Raw genomic sequence first — 18,162 nt, forward strand, 5'->3', positions numbered from 1 at the left:
GTTTTTTCAGTCATAAAAGGCAAACTTAATCAGAAATAAATTATCTTGTAACTCAGGTAAAGTCTGAGGTGTGCTTAAATACCCACCTAATAGCTCAGAGCTATGCTAGACTTGGAGACACCTTAAAGTCTATGTGCAAGGCAAAGCATAGTGCTGGCTGCTATGAAGTACATCCCCACTGATGTAGGCCATTAGGAGCCTGTACATCTTCTGAGGCTTCATACAAAGGAACCAAAACAACGCATAAAAACGTGTGGCAGCTATTAAATATCCTTCGGTTGTACAAATGAAAAAACCATGTAGAAGATGGATGGCTCGTTTCTTCTACAGTTTCCACGTAGCTTGAAAAGCAGAGCTGCCTACTTTCTACATCTGATTTGCTTTTTCTTAATCTTGCTACAGTTAAATGTGTGCATTGCAAGATCTCATCCAGCGTTTGTGCATGCTGCCTGTTACAGTTTTCTCCCTGCCTTATAAATCCATGCTGTTTTACATCTGTTCTTGTTCCCAGGAGTGCCATGATCGCGGACTACATGTTCTGGCTCTGTGGAGGGAGCGAGCACAGCGTGAGCAAGCTCATCAAACTGTATTGGCAGGTAAACCGTGATGCCCCACCTAGGGAGGATGGGTGCTCAGAAGACCATGGAGAAAGGGAGCTCTGGGCAAATCAGTCAGACCGGTACTGCCCAGTGGTGACATACTTGGAATGAAGTGGATTTCTGAAACTAATTTTAAATGTGAAATTCAGGGCTGTTAAACCTTGGCCCATTCCAGAGTTCCACAACTCAGTATAAATTTTAGACATCCCAAGAACAATGTTCCAGGAATGCTGTGACGACATGTCCTTTAAAATGCATTGTGTTTGCATACATCCTTTTTTTGAGTTACAGGTTTTAAAACCAAACATCTAAAGTGGTATCAGTCACAGGATCTTGGATAGTGAAAAGACAAGGGGTATTTATGGATGATATTTATTGAAAACTGGGCAACAGCAAATGTTCTGTCACTTGTTAAAAATGAGAGCAGGGTGTTCTCTCAGAGCCCAAGGAGAAGCCAGCACATCTCAGACTCGCAAAGAAGATTCGGGAGTCACTACTAGTTCAGCCTCCTTCCATCTAAAAGACTCAGTAACTCATGTGTTTCCATTCAAAGACTTAAAGTTCAATTTACCTACTACTACAAAAAAACAGATTTGCATTTTTTAATTACCCCTCTTGTACTTGAAACCTGTCATCTAGGTGGGGAAAAAAAGAAAAAGGAAAAAAAAAGGGGGGGGGGTGAGTTTCTGATAAACAATTTTTATTCCCCCAAAAAAGATGTTCCTAATAGTAATTTTATATGTATGAAACACTAAAAAAAAATGAACAAAAATAAAATTAGAAAACCAGTTGTAGGGGTCAGAAACAGTGTGAGAGCATTCAGTTCCCAGCATCTAGCAGCTCACCACCACCTACAAGCCACCTGACCCAGGGATCCAATGCCTTGCTCTGCCCTCTGAGAGTGACTGCACTCATATGCCCAAGCCCAACACATATTTCTTTTAATTTTATTTATTTATTTTATGTAAGTACACTGTAGACACACCAGAAGAGGGTATCGAATCCCATTACAGATGGTTGTGAGCCACCATGTGGTTGCTGGGAATTGATCTCAGGGCCCCTGGAAGAGCAGTCAGTGCTCATAACTTCTGACCCATCTCGCCAGCCCCAACTTCCAAAACACAATTTTAAAAGACATTTTAAAACTAACTGTCCAAAATCATACATTTGGAAACAAGCAAGCAACATGCTGTAGACAAGAGTAGACATTTGATTGATGGATCTCAAAGCAATATTAAAAGAAGCAAGAGAGGATGTGAATCTCCAGAAGGGATTAGCAAGTCTCATGTAGAGTAGGTCCCTAACAAATGCTGGGTTTGAGTTATTCGTTCACTAAACAAATATGTCCCGTGTGAATGCTGAACTTTCTATATCAAACTAGGGAGAAATGCAGCTAGTGTAGGTATGAACAAGAACAGATTGAGAGCCTGATACTTTTAAGCAAAAGAGGCTGTCTTTAGAGCCTGATACTTTCAAGCAAAAGAGGCTGTCTTTCCTTTTTTTGCTATTCTATACTAATCAGTGATACTAAAAACGCACCTTCTGTTGTATTCTTCTAATTGAAACCAACCTGTGTAGTGAAAAGAGCCCCTAGCTGCAAGAGAGGCCTGGCTCAGATGAGTTATAACCTCAACTAGCAACAGTAAAATCACTCTCTGGCTTCAGCCAAAGATGCTTCAGTAGAAAGGACAAGATGCCTGGCTCTCTTACCAGCTTCATGATGCTCCTTGACATCATGGCTTGTAGACATCCAGATCACATCTACACATCCAGTTGTGAGAAGCCATGAAACAAAGCCCAGCAGGTAACATCTGCCTATCATCTATCACTTGGGAGGTTGAGCAGAAAGATCCTGAGTTCAAGAATAGCATGGGCTTATTTAAACATAATAAAAGCAATATACAGCAAACCAACAGCCAACATCAAACTTAATGGCGAGAAACTTGAAGCAATCCCACTAAAATCAGGGACTCGACAAGGCTACCCACTCTCTCTCTACCTATTCAACATAGTACTGGAAGTCCTGGCTGGAGCAATTAGACAGCAAAAGGAGATCAAGGGGATACAAATCGGAAAGGAAGAGATAAAAACATCACTCTTTGCCGATGACATGATAGTGTACTTGAGTGACCCCAAAAATTCCACCAGAGAACTCCTACAGCTGATAAACAAGTTCAGCAAAGTGGCCGGAAACAAAATTAACTCAAACAAATCAGTAGCCTTCCTATACTCAAAGGACAAACATGTGGAGAAAGAAATTAGGGAAAAGGTACCTTTCACAATAGTTACAAAAACTATGAAATACCTTGGTGTGACTCTAACTAAGGAAGTGAAGGACCTGTATGACAAGAACTTCAAACCTCTAAAGAAAGAAATTGAGGAGGATCTCAGAAAATGGAAAGATCTCCCATGCTCATGGATTGGAAAGATCAACATCTTAAAAATGGCCATCCTACCAAAAGCAATCTACAGATTCAATGCAATCCCCATCAAAATTCCAACCCAGTTCTTCATGGAATTGGAAAGAGCAATGTGCAATTTCATATGGAATAACAAAAGATCTAGAATAGCGAAATCCATCCTCAACAACAAAAAAACATCTGCGGGAATCACTATCCCTGACCTCAAGCTATATTACAAGGCAATTGTGCTGAAAACTGCATGGTACTGGTACAGAAATAGGCAAGTGGATCAATGGAATAGAATAGAAGATCCAGAAATGAGCCCTCATGTATATGGTCACCTGATTTTTGACAAAGGAGCAGTAAACATTCAATGGAAAAAGGACAGCCTATTCAACAAATGGTGCTGGTCCAACTGGCACTCAACATGCAAAAGAATGAAAATAGACCCGTTCTTATTTCCTTGTACAAAGCTCAAGTGTAAGTGGATTAAAGATCTCCACATTAAACCAGATACACTGGAACTATTAGATGAGAAACTAGGGGAAACCTTAGAACACATAGGCACAGGAGAAAATTTCCTGAACAAAACACCAATGGCTCAAGCTCTAAGGTCAAAGATTAACAAATGGGACTTAATGAGATTGCAAAGTTTCTGTAAGGCTAAGGACATCGTCAAGAAAACAAAACGGCAACCAACAGAATGGGAAAAGATCTTTACCAACACCACATCAGATAGAGGCCTAATATCCAAGGTGTACAAGGAACTCAAAAAGCTAGACACCAGAGAATCAAATAACCCTATTAAAAAATGGGGTACAGAGCTAAACAAATCATTTTCAGTTGAGGAACACCGAATGGCCGAAAAACATCTGAGGAAGTGCTCGACATTTTTAGCCATCAGGGAAATGCAAATCAAAACAACCCTAAGATTCCACCTCACACCAGTCAGATTGGCCAAGATCCAAAACTCAGATGACAGCAGATGCTGGTGATGCTGCGGAGAAAGAGGAACACTTCTCCACTGTTGGTGGGGTTGCAAGCTAATACCACCACTCTGGAAATCTGTCTGGCGATACCTCAGAAAATTGGATATAGTACTACCTGAAGACCTAGCTATTCCACTTCTGGGCATATACCCCAGAGACACTTTAATACACAACAAAGATATATGTACCACAATGTTCATAGCGGCTCTATTCATAATAGCCAGAAGCTGGAAGGAACCCAGATGTCCTTCAGAAGACGAATGGATACAAAAATTGTGGTACATATACACAATGGAATACTACTCAGCCACCAGAAACAATGACTTAACCAAATTCTTAAGAAAATGGCTGCATCTAGAGAAGATTATCCTGAGTGAGATAACCCAGTCACAAAAGAACAGACATAATATGCAGTCACTGATAGTGGGATGCTAACCCCAGAGGCTTGCACTCCCCCAGAAACAACTCACAGACTGTATGAAGTCCAAGAAATAAAGAAAACAAAAAATATACATATATTCACAAAACAAGAAGACTTTGACTATTTCCATGTTGCGTTTTGTTTTGCATGTACTTTACGCTTATTGCAACTAGTACGTTTTCAATGCATACTGTCAAGCCCTTGAAAAAAATCAAGTACTGACTAAAAAACATATTCACATGGTTTTGTGTAAAATTTATTTTAATGTCTGAAAAAACAGTACTGACAAAAATGTATAATTTTAAGCAAAAAAATGGAAAGGCGTCTCCAGTCAGAAAGGCGGCTCGTACAGGCTGAGCAACTGGTGAGTGGGAGACCTAGGCTGCGGGGGAGCAGAGGGACCTCTGCGGTGTGCACACAAAAGGGCACCCCCTGCCCTGATCTGCCCTGTCCTCCCCGATCCAGTAACCGGGAACAGATCTTAGGAACTTCTGTTCCCACCCGGAGAGGACTTCAGGTCGCAGAGCAGAGCCTGGCCCAACCACCAGCCGGAAAGGGGGCTCCAACCAGAAAGGCGGCTCGTACAGGCTGAGCTACTGAGACCTGGAACAGATCTTAGGAACTTCTGTTCCCACCCGGAGAGGACTTCAGGTCGCAGAGCAGAGCCTGGCCCAACCACCAGCCGGAAAGGCGGCTCCAGCCAGAAAGGCTGCTCGTACAGGCTGAGCAACTGGTGAGTGGGAGACCTAGGCTGCGGGGGAGCAGAGGGATCTCTGTGGAGTGCACACGGAAAGGGCACCCCCTGCCCTGACCTGCCCTGTCCTCCCCGATCCAGTAACCCTGAACAGATCTTAGGAACTTCTGTTCCCACCCGGAGACGACTTCAGCTCGCAGAGCAGAGCCTGGCCCAACCACCAGCCGGAAAGGCGGCTCGTACAGGCTGAGCTACTGTGACCAGGAACAAATCTTAGGAACATCTGTTCCCACCCGGAGGTGACTTCAGTACGCAGAGCAGAGCCTGGCCCAGCTGCCACCCGGAACCTGGGCTGCTGGGGAGTAGAGAGATCTCTGAGGAGTGCACACGGAAAGTGTACCAGGGACACAGACCAGATACAAGGGAAAGGCAAGAACATATCACTGACAACAAAATGGCAATAGGAAAGAGAAAGAGTATATCCCAAGGAAACCAAGACAATCTAGCAACACCAGAACCCAGCTCTCCGATAGTAGCAAACATAGGAATTCCAAACACTCCAGAGAAAGAAGACACAGACCTGAAAACATGCCTCAAGACGCTGATAGAGTTACTTAAACAAGAAAGGGAGGAAAAGCAAAAAGATTCAGAAGCTTTTAAAGAAGAAACAAGAAAAACACTCAAAGAACTCAAAGAACGAGACGAAAACAGAACCAAGGAAATAAAGGAATGGAAGAGGGAAATTAAAACAGAAATTGACACAATAAAAAAAGCGCTAAAAGAGATAACCCTAGAGTCAGAACACCAAAAAAAGAAATCAGGAGTCACAGAAGCAAGCATTTCCAACAGATTACAAGAGATCGAGGAGAGAATCTCGGGGGCAGAAGACAACATTGCAAACATAGACAAAACAGCCAGAGAAGATGCAAAAAACAAAAAGCTCCTAACCCAAAATGTCCAGAAAATACAAGACACAATGAGAAGACCGAACCTAAGGATAATAGGAATAGAAGAGGGAGAAGAGTATCAACTAAGAGGCACAGTAAATATCTTCAACAAAATCATAGAAGAAAACTTCCCTACCCTCAAGAATGAGATGACCACGAGCATAAAAGAAGCCTTCAGAACTCCAAATAGGTTGGACCAGAAAAGAAATACCTCCCGACACATAATAGTAAAAACATCAAGTGCCCAAAGTAAAGAAAGAATACTAAAAGCAGTAAGGGAAAAAGGTCAGGTAACTTATAAAGGCAGACCAATCAGACTCACACCCGATTTCTCAGCAGAGACTATGAAAGCTAGAAGAGCCTGGACAGACATCATGCACTCCTTAAGAGAGCACAAGTGCCAGCCCAAGCTGCTATACCCAGCAAAACTATCAATCACCATCGATGGAGAGACAAAGATATTTCAAGACAAATCAAAATTCACACAATATATGACCACAAACCCAGCACTACAACGAATTACAGGTGGAAAACCCAATACAAGGAGGGAAAATACAGCCTAGTAAAAACAAGAAAACTCCTAAACAAGAAAACTAAAAAAAGAAAAAAAAGCACGGACACAACTCAACCCAAAAAAGCAAAAATGGCAGGATACAGAAACAATTATTCCTTGATATCTATTAACATAAATGGGCTCAACTCCCCAATAAAGAGACACAGACTATCAGACTGGATACATAAACAAAATCCAGCCTTTTGCTGCATACAGGAAACTCATCTCAGAGGCAGAGACAGACACTATCTCACAGTAAAAGGGTGGGAAAAAAACTTCCAAGCAAACAGCTCCAAGAAGAAAGCTGGAGTGGCTATTCTAATATCGAATAAAGTAAATTTCCAACCAAAAGTTATCAAAAAAGATAAAGAAGGACACTTTTTACTCATTACCGGGGAAATCTGTCAGGAGGAACTCTCAATCCTTAACATATATGCTCCAAATAAAAAATCACCCACATTCATAAAAGAAACTCTACTAAAGCTCAAAAAATACATTTCACCCCACACAATAATAGTGGGAGACTTTAACACCCCACTCTCACCAATGGACAGATCAGGGAAACAAAAACTGAACAAGGACACTGCAAAACTAGCAGAGACTTTGAACCAACTAGAATTAATAGATATATACAGAACATACTATCCTAAAGTAAAAGAATACACCTTCTTCTCACCACCCCATGGCACCTTCTCGAAAATTGACCACATAATTGGACACAGAACGAGCCTTCATCGATATAAGAAGATTGAAATACTCCCATGCATCCTCTCAGATCACCATGGTCTACGGCTGGTCTTTAACAACAACAAAGACAACAAAATGCCCACATACACATGGAAACTAAACAACACTCTGCTAAAGGATAGCAGGGTCAAAGAAGAAATAAAGAAAGAAATTAAGGATTTTCTAGAATTCAACGAAAACGAAAACACAACATACCCAAACCTATGGGATGCAATGAAAGCAGTATTGAGAGGAAAACTCATAACCCTAAGTGGTTCCAAAAAGAAACTGGAGAGAGCTTACATCAGCAACCTGACAGCACAGCTAAAAGCCCTAGAACAAAAGGAAGCAGATTTACCCAAAAAGAGTAGACGGCAAGAAATAATCAAAATTAGGGCAGAAATAGACCAAATAGAAACAAAAAAAAAAACCATTGAAAAAATCAACAAAACAAAGAGTTGGTTCTTTGAGAAAATCAACAAGATTGATAAACCCCTAGCCAGACTAACTAAAGGGAAAAGAGAGAGTATCCAAATTAACAAAATCAGAAAGGAAAGTGGTGACATAACAACTGAAACTAAGGAAATTCAAGAAATCATCAGATCCTACTACAAAAACTTATACTCCACAAAATTGGAAATTCTGGAGGAAATGGACGAATTCCTAGACAGATACAAGGTACCAAAGTTGAACCAGGACCAAGTAAACCATTTAAATAACCCTATAACACCTAAAGAAATAGAAGAAGTCATCAAAAGCCTCCCAACCAAAAAAAGCCCAGGTCCAGACGGGTTCAGTGCAGAATTTTATCAGACATTTATTGGGGATATAACACCAATATTCACCAAGCTATTCCAAAAGATAGAATCAGATGGAATATTACCCAACTCATTTTTTGAGGCTACAATAACCCTCGTACCTAAGCCACACAAAGACCCTACAAGGAAAGAGAACTTCAGACCAATCTCACTTATGCAAAAATACTCAACAAAATCCTTGCAAACCGAATCCAAGAACACATCAAAACCATCATTCATCATGACCAAGTAGGCTTCATCCCTGGGATGCAGGGATGGTTTAACATAAGGAAATCCATCAATGTAATCCACCATATAAACAAACTTAAAGACCAAAATCACATGGTCATCTCACTAGACGCTGAGAAAGCATTCGACAAAATCCAACACCCCTTCATGTTAAAAGTCCTGGAAAGAACAGGAATCCAAGGCCCATATTTAAACATAATAAAAGCAATATACAGCAAACCAACAGCCAACATCAAATTTAACGGTAAGAAACTTGAAGCAATCCCACTAAAATCAGGGACTCGACAAGGCTGCCCACTCTCTCCCTACCTATTCAACATAGTACTGGAAGTCCTGGCTGGAGCAATTAGACAGCAAAAGGAGATCAAGGGGATACAAATCGGAAAGGAAGAGATAAAAACATCACTCTTTGCCGATGACATGATAGTGTACTTGAGTGACCCCAAAAATTCCACCAGAGAACTCCTACAGCTGATAAACAAGTTCAGCAAAGTGGCCGGATACAAAATTAACTCAAACAAATCAGTAGCATTCCTATACTCAAAAAACAAACATGTGGAGAAAGAAATTGGGGAAAAGGTACCCTTCACAATAGTTACAAAAACTATGAAATACCTTGGTGTGACTCTAACTAAGGAAGTGAAGGACCTGTATGACAAGAACTTCAAACCTCTGAAGAAAGAAATTGAGGAGGATCTCAGAAAATGGAAAGATCTCCCATGCTCATGGATTGGAAAGATCAACATCTTAAAAATGGCCATCCTACCAAAAGCAATCTACAGATTCAATGCAATCCCCATCAAAATTCCAACCCAGTTCTTCATGGAATTGGAAAGAGCAATGTGCAATTTCATCTGGAATAACAAAAGACCTAGAATAGCGAAAACCATCCTCAACAACAAAAAAACATCAGCGGGAATCACTATCCCTGACCTCAAGCTATATTACAAGGCAATTGTGCTGAAAACTGCATGGTACTGGTACAGAAATAGGCAAGTGGATCAATGGAATATAATAGAAGATTCAGAAATGAGCCCTCATGTATATGGTCACCTGATTTTTGACAAAGGAGCAGTAAACATTCAATGGAAAAAGGACAGCCTATTCAACAAATGGTGCTGGTCCAACTGGCACTCAACATGCAAAAGAATGAAAATAGACCCGTTCTTATCTCCTTGTACAAAGCTCAAGTGTAAGTGGATTAAAGATCTCCACATTAAACCTGATACACTGGAATTATTAGATGAGAAAGTAGGGAAAACCCTAGAACACATAGGCACAGGAGAAAATTTCCTAAACAAAACACCAATGGCTCAAGCTCTAAGGTCAAAGATTAACAAATGGGACTTAATGAGATTGCAAAGTTTCTGTAAGGCTAAGGACATCGTCAAGAAAACAAAACGGCAACCAACAGAATGGGAAAAGATCTTTACCAACACCACATCAGATAGAGGCCTAATATCTAAGGTGTACAAGGAACTCAAAAAGCTCGACACCAGAGAATCAAATAACCCTATTAAAAAATGGGGTACAGAGCTACACAAATCTTTTTCAGTTGAGGAACTCCGAATGGCCGAAAAACATCTGAGGAAGTGCTCGACATCCTTAGCCATCAGGGAAATGCAAATCAAAACAACCCTAAGATTCCACCTCACTCCAGTCAGATTGGCCAAGATCCAAAACTCAGATGACAGCAGATGCTGGCGAGGCTGCGGAGAAATAGGAACACTTCTCCACTGTTGGTGGGGTTGCAAGCTAATACAACCACTCTGGAAATCGGTCTGGCGATACCTCAGAAAATTGGATATAGTACTACCTGAAGACCCAGCTATTCCACTTCTGGGCATATACCCCAGAGACACTTTAATACACAACAAAGATATATGCACCACAATGTTCATAGCGGCTCTATTTATAATAGCCAGAAGCTGGAAGGAACCCAGATGTCCTTCAGAAGACGAATGGATACAAAAATTGTGGTACATATACACAATGGAATACTACTCAGCCACCAGAAACAATGACTTAACCAAATTCTTAAGAAAATGGCTGCATCTAGAGAAGATCATCCTGAGTGAGATAACCCAGTCACAAAAGAACAGACATAATATGCAGTCACTGATAGTGGGATGCTAACCCCAGAGGCTTGCACTCCCCCAGAAACAACTCACAGACTGTATGAAGTCCAAGAAATAAAGAAAACAAAAACTATACATATATTCACAAAACAAGAAGACTTTGACTATTTCCATGTTGCGTTTTGTTTTGCATGTACTTTACGCTTATTGCAACTAGTACGTTTTCAATGCATACTGTCAAGCCCTTGAAAAAAATCAAGTACCAACTAAAAAACATATTCACATGGTTTTATGTAAAATTTATTTTAATGTCTGAAAAAACAGTACTGACAAAAATGTATAATTTTAAGCAAAAAATGTTTAAAATCTTTACATCTATCTTTGTTTTGAAAAATAAAATCGTTTAAAAAAATGTTTAAAATCTTTACATTTATCTTTGTTTTGCAAAATAAAGTCGTTTAAAAAAAAGCTATTATAACATTAAGGGTATTTCTGGTAATGAATTATGCAGAATAATGTAAAATATTCCTAGAGCAGTTAGGATTATAGTCTGCTGGGTAGGGGTCATGTGTGTAAGGATAGTTAAAGACAGTCTCACAGTTTGGTCTTTGTATCTGAAACACAGGCATAAATTCATAATTATCAAAACCACAACCTTCTTGTTTCTTCCTGAAGCCTGAATATAAATTCTGGGAGTGGGTACTGGTATTTTGAATTTGAACATATTCTTTATTGTATGCTGATGTTAGTTATACCATGAAAACTTTTGTTTTAAAGAACAGTAACAGGGAAGCTACTAATAATCCAATAAGGCCGATGATCTAAACTCATGAACTTTGTACAGATTGATGCAGGTTTGGATGCTTAGGCTTTTTGTTTAAGTGTGTTTTTAAACATACAAAACATTTCAGCATTTAAACCTCCTTTTACATATAATGATTGCACAGATTAATAAAAAATGGATTGAAAAAAAAAAGAATAGCATGGGCTACATAATAAAAGCCTGCCTCAAAAAAAAAAAAGAAAAGAAAAGAAAGAAAGAAAGAAAAGAAAAGAAAAACTGGAACAGACAAGCATTCTTTTCTTCTCCATTCTCAAATAAGAAGTCACTGTGTCCGGAAAGAAGAGTGGGAAAGTATAATAATGATCTGTATACAAGGAAATGCTCTCATGAAGCCCATTCTTATTAAACTGATTCAGAGGACGAAAAGCAGTCACTCTAGTGCAGATAATCCCTAACATAAGATGGCTTGACTTATAGGGCTTTTTTTCCCCACTTCATATTTTTTCATTCACATTCATTGATTTCCATGAGATGGTCAATGTTTTATTCCCAAGTAGCTTTGGTGCTAGAAGGTTTGCCTAACAGAAGTTTAATCTAAGTGTTCCGAATGCACTCAAGATGAGCAGGTCCAAGCTGCAGCATTTGCTGTTAGATGTATTGAAGGCATTTTGGTATAGATGGGAGGGGCTATTGGAACATAATGCCACCATACGTTAAGGTCTCCTGCTATATCCCTTTCCAAATGCATAAAATCCCTACTCTTCTGGTTAGCTATTCCCTTTGGAGGTCTTAACACAAACTTTCAGAATATAAAAGCTTCGTTGCATTTCCGTTCATAGATTGATACAAAAGAGCTGCTCTCATCCATGCTTGACTCAGGAACAGCTCTCAAACTGCACTAGAAGCATGTCCCATATCATCATTCCATCAAGGGGCAGAAAACAGTGTAGCCATCTGTGCCATGTGATACTGAGCCACCTCACTCTGCTTAAAAGTGTTTGAGCACGTTATTCTATGATAGCATCCATTCATCAGCAGGTGGCGAGTTGACAGTAACAACTGGAGGCTTCATGAGAACACAATGGCTCTGTAGCAAGATGTCCAATCTTCTGCCACCAACAATTCTTCATGGAGAACATCTTGAGACTTCTTCACAAGGCTGAGCTAAAGCAGCAAAATGTGGTATGTTTAGTTAGGCTGGTAACTGGCTATTTTGAAGCAGATGTCTCATGATGCAGATGCATGTGAATGTGTAGGTTCCATCACAGAGGCCAGAGGAAGGTGTCAGATGCTCTGAAACCGGAGTTACAGGCAGTTGTAAGCTGCCTAGTGTAGGTACTGAAAACCGAACTCTGGTCCTCTGGAACAAAAGCAAGTGTTCTTTACCACCAATGCTCCCTTACTCTTAACATACTATTATTACAAGGACTTTAGTTAGAAGCTTTATTCTACCTCCCAAGCCTGCAGCCCCTTATTGGAAGACTAAATTGTGAAGGATCATATAAACAAGGAGGTTGAGCTCTTCCGGTTGGTTCTATAGAATGTTCTTCCATGTTCACCCTCAGTCATGTGTTCCCAACATATTCAGCAGTTTGTATGGCCTTGTCTTCAACAATGAAATGGCAAAAGCTGACCCTCTTGGCATTGCTCTTCACATGGAATCTGAAAAAGTGGAAACAAATTTTGCTGTAATATACCGGCAAGTTATATGCAAAGAATCCCCGGGGAACCTTCAACTAACTCACTCCCCACATTAATTTTTATTTTCTCAATTCTCTTCATCCTATTCAAGCTTAAGGCCTTCCAGTCACAATCTCAGCACCTTCTGAGAATCAGATTCATTCACACAGAGAGAAATATAGGCAGAGGCAGACAGACAGAAACAGAGGGTGTTTATTTATCTCATTGCATTAGAAATTGGCTTAAGCAAATGGATGGAACTAGAGAGTATCATCCTGAGTTAGGAACACACATGGTATGTACTCACTGATAAGCAGATACTAGTACCAGAAAGCTCTGAATACCCAACAAACAATTCACAGACATTATGAAGCTCAAAAAGAAGGAAGGCCAAAATGGGGATGCCTCAGTCCTTCTTAGAAGGGAGAACAAAACACTCATGGGGGGAAATTCAAGGTCAAATAGAGGAACAGGGATTGAAGAAAAGATCACTCAGAAGCTGTCTCACCTGGGGATCCACCACATATGCAGCCACCAAATCCAAGCACTATAGATGACCCCAAGAAGTACTTACTGGCAGAAACCAGATGGAAATGCCTCCTCAGGGGCTATGTTAGAGTCATATAGATACAGCTGGGCATGCTTACAGCTAACCATCAGTCTGAACTCTAGGACCCCAATGAGGGTGCTAGCAAAAGGACCTAAGTTGCTGAAAGGGGTTGCAACCTCATGGGAAGAACATTATCAACCAACCAAACCCTCCACAACTCTATGGAATAAAACACCAACCTTTGTGTACACATTGAGAGACCTATTGATCCAGTTGTATATGTAGCTGATGATAACAGTGTCTGGCATCAATGTGAGAAGAGGAATACCAAGACAATGGGGTGGAGAGGGTGATTAGGAGGAAGTGCACCTTTGTGGAAGCAAATGGAGGGGGAGAGGGGATGGGAGCTTGGGGGAAACGGATAACAACTAAAATGTAAACACAGAGTATTCAATAAAAAAAAGATAAAGGCAAATTTTAAAACGAAAAAAGAAAGAAAGAAAGAAAGAAAGAAAGAAAGAAAGAAAGAAAGAAAGAAAGAAAGAAGTTGGCCTAAGCACAATCTAACACCAAAGCAGGGCTGAGAATTATGACTTTTACTCTACTATAAGGTTGTAATTTTCCTGGTATAAGAAGCTGGAATATTTGACATAATATCAATTTCAATGTTTCATTTTAATGGCAGCAAATAGTAAAACTTGGGCTAACAAAATTACCGATTGCAGATGGAGTCACAGCGTCTTATGTGTATGGAAACACTCGTCAAGAAATACCAACAGCTTCTACTCGAATTGCTATTACATCACTTCCTTTCCTTAGGCCACTGGGGTCTTTATTAGGGTGCCATCATCAAGGTTATCTATGCCAGCAATCTCTTGCAATTTTAAGACAAACTATTTGCCATGTGTCTGTCCCCAGTGACAACTCTCAGGATATTGTCAGTCTCAGCTCCATGGCTGGCGACTTCCTAGTTATATGAGTCCAGGTGTCTCATTTAAAGTTGTCAGTTAGAAAAAGGACAGGCAAGAGGTCGCTCCACAGTGCTACCCGTAGTTGACTTCAGCATCGTCACACCAAAGACTCATCTCACTCACAGGGCTGTTGGTCATCACAAAGCTATGTTCTGGAACACACCCATTATCAAATTAGGCTATGTTTTCTCTATTTGGAAAAAAAAATGCATAAACATTAGCCAAACAGAATCCTTTCTAAACCTCCTTTCTTCACCGAGCCTTCTGAAATATGAAGGAACTTCTGGGTAGGCTCTTGCATTTAGAGAAAGAGCTTCAGAAAGGCTCTCTAACTGAAGCTCTTGGCTCTGAGGAAGCCAAGGACTTTCACAGCAGGAGGGAGCCCTCTTTGGGGATTGTTGGAAAAGCTGTTGACACCAACACATGCCTGTGTGGAGAGCCTGACATGTGGAGCCTCTTTCTGCAGTGAAACAGCAAAGGCTGAGGCTGTGCCAACTTCACAGGTCCTCCATCTGTGCAGAGAACGCTACGACGTCCCACCCAATTCAAGTTGGTACTTGGCATTGAAATGTTCCCCATCTCAAAACTATCAATGGCCTATATAGCTTCCAGAGAAAGCTCACTAAAAATTGTTCCGGTTTTGTTTGTATTAGTGTGACCCTTCTACTCTCAAGGAATAAAAGAACTGGACCTTTTCTACTCACATGCCCAAAGAATTCAGTGCACTGTGTTGGTCTCTAAGGTATTCCCATGCACTTCAGTGTTTGAGCTGCTGATTCACTCCTTCTCTTTATACAGCACTATTACTGCAAACCCTTTTGTCTTTGATATTGGGCCTAGAGGAGACATCTGCTTCTAGCACCAAAGGCAAAATAAATAAATAAATAAATAAATAAAGCCCCAAGCATGTTTTTGTCATAGAGTGCTTCCATCAACTTTCTATAGTTATTCAACTTTCAGATCTTTATAATTCAGTCATTCAGGCACATTTGAATTTGCTCAATACCTTTCTCATATATATTTAAATTGTCTTCATCATTCATACTCACTTACCACTGAGCAACTATGTATAAGCACACAACTACATGCTAGGGATACAGAGGTAAACAGCCAGACATCACTCTGTCTTGAGGGACCACATATAGCATCCTCCTCATGAGCAGTATCTCTTTCTTCAGCTCCAGGCACCTACTGTCGATAGAGGCTTGAAAATACCAAATGGCGACCAGGCATGTTGGCTTGCACCTGTAATCTTAGCACTCTGTGAGCAGAGGCAGGTGGATCTTTGTGACTTTCTGGCTAGCTTCATCTACATAGTAAGATCTAGTTCAACCAAGGATACCTAGTGAGACCATGTGGAAAGAGTTGGAGGTAAAAAAGGAGAGAGAAAATGGAAAGAAGAGGAAGAAAAAAAGGAAGGGGAGGGGGTACATTACATTGTATGCCATTCTGGGTAACATGAAGAAGTAGTCCACCTGTTAAGACCCACAGTAGTCATTTCAGCTAGAAGACCATTGATCATAGTATAAAGTGTTAAGTTAGCATATATCCTTAGTAATTACCCCAAGTAAGAAGCAGTGACTCAAACATGTTGAAAAGAATATATGAAATGCACCCTTCAAGTAAAATGATTAAGAAATAGAAACACATAACTGCTCTATTTGTCTCTGTTGAGCATCTCTCATTATGCCTAAATAATAAACTATGCTTTATGATAGAGCTGTGCATGGTGGGAACATACCTAATTTGTGTAGGATTGGTACAACCCATAGTTCAAGCATCTGTTGGGGGAGTTTTGGATTTCCTCCCTGGCTGGTTAGAGAGGAAACAACTGTATTCTACCATGAGATATATACAAGAAAGAATTACAAGACTGTAAAATAATTAAAACACACACCACTGCTTAATAGTCTGCCTTTCTTCCAGGGTGCCATCAAAGCACATTGCAAAATGCCACTCAATAATAAGTTGTTAAATCAATCAATCAAATTAGAAATTAGTTTGACATGAAGCCAAAACCACTAATATCTAACTGAGAACATTTTTGCCATCATTGTTTGGTAATTAAGGAATTCAGTGATTATACAAAGAAATGCTAATTGCCCTGATTTGTTCATTGTGTATTGTATATATGAATCAAATGATCACACTGTACCATATATGTATATGCAATTATGTGCTTGTTATAAGTTACATGCCTACCCACATATGTATTCTGTATGTGAAGGAAGGGAATCTCAGAGTAGATACTACACAGTTCCCAGTGAATATTGTGAAAAGTGAGAGCAATGTTCTTAATTAGTTAATGCAATTTTTAAAATGAAAAAAAAATGAAGAAAGGGAGAGATGAATTTCTTTAATCATGTAAAATTCTTCTGTATACCTGTTGTCTTAGTCAGAGTTTCTATTCCTGTACAAAACATCATGACCAAAAGGCAAGTTGGGGAGCAAAGGGTTTATTCAGCTTACAATTCCATATCGCTGTTCATCACCAGTGAAGTCAGAACTAGAACCCAAGCAGGTCAGGAAGCAGGAGCTGATACAGAGGTCATGGAGAGATGTTACTTACTGGCTTACTCAGCCTGCTTTCTTATAGAACCCAGGTCTACCAGCCCAGGGATGGTACCACCCACGATGGACTGGGCTCTCCTCCCTTGATCACTAGTTGAGAAAATGCATTACAGCTGGATCTCATGGAGGCATTTCCTCAACTGAGGTTCCTTTCTCTGTGATAACTCCAGCTGTGTCAACATGAAACAAAACTAGCCAGTACACATGCATGTAAGTTTTCAGTTCAAATTTGTAGATTTTTTTTATTCTGTTGTGTTTGAGACTCACCAGAATGTATAGGAATGCTACAGACATCCAAGATTCTTTGCAATGGTTGGATTCCATTCACTCATGAAAGTCCCAGGGATTGACTATTCATTTCTTCTGTTAAGATGGTCATCAAGGAGTTCGTAATCATATAGAAGCCTTTGAAGCATCCAGAGAGTCACATGTCATATGTTACTCCTGGAGTGAGTGGAGAATTGAAACTAATAATAAAGCCTAACTTTCTACTCCTTTTTTTCCTTGATATTGCAAAGTCATCCCAATATTACTCATTTACTTGGTTAAAAACTTATGTCTCTACCTCAGAACAAAAATAAAACCTTCAACATGAAATTACAGGTAAAGTGAGGTCAAGGAGCCAGAAACATCTATCATTATACTGAATAAAACACCTACATTTTCCAGAGGAAAAAAAAAATATGTTCCCTAGAGATGAGCCTCCATGCGAAAAAGTTTCCCACACAAAGGTACAAACTAGAAATAACCATGTGAGCATCTCGGTTAATGGCCAATATTCCTTATCTGTTTATTTAGCTTGGCCTTGTCTGTCAGAGAGTTTATCAAAACAGATACCTAGTGTCTGAAAGCAGCCTTGTTATTGCACATTCTTCAGATTAGACTTAATTTGAGAAGCACCAAAGACACTTACCCAAAGATATGTTCTCCATCAAATGTCATGCATTGTGTTTAAACTCCTAGTACTTGGCACCAGCTCTCTAGTCAGCCTCAGGTCAAATGCAAACTACATTTAATCTAAGAGAGCTTAGCTCAGTAATGGGTGGCCTCTGAATACAGCAGTGAAAAGTGGCTCCTCTAGACTCTCTATAAACATGAAAATGCATCTACAAAAGGAACAGGAGTAGGAGAGAAGCAAGCTTAACTGAGAA

The 18,162-nt window shown here is 40.1% G+C and overlaps 1 protein-coding gene across 1 annotated transcript in view; it reads left to right on the top strand.

Moving 5' to 3' along the window:
* SPATA16 (spermatogenesis associated 16) overlaps positions 1-18,162 on the top strand; it is a gene marked incomplete at both ends in the record, with an annotated part of 281,161 nt that overhangs the window by 165,835 nt on the left and 97,164 nt on the right. Inside the window, one exon of the mRNA XM_080929533.1 lies at positions 512-596. Coding sequence (XP_080785659.1) covers positions 512-596 — 85 coding nt within the window. The remainder of the gene's footprint in view (positions 1-511; positions 597-18,162) is intronic.

Source organism: Micromys minutus, assembly GCF_963924665.1.
Source record: "Micromys minutus genome assembly, chromosome: 15".
NCBI classification, from domain to species: domain Eukaryota; kingdom Metazoa; phylum Chordata; class Mammalia; order Rodentia; family Muridae; genus Micromys; species Micromys minutus.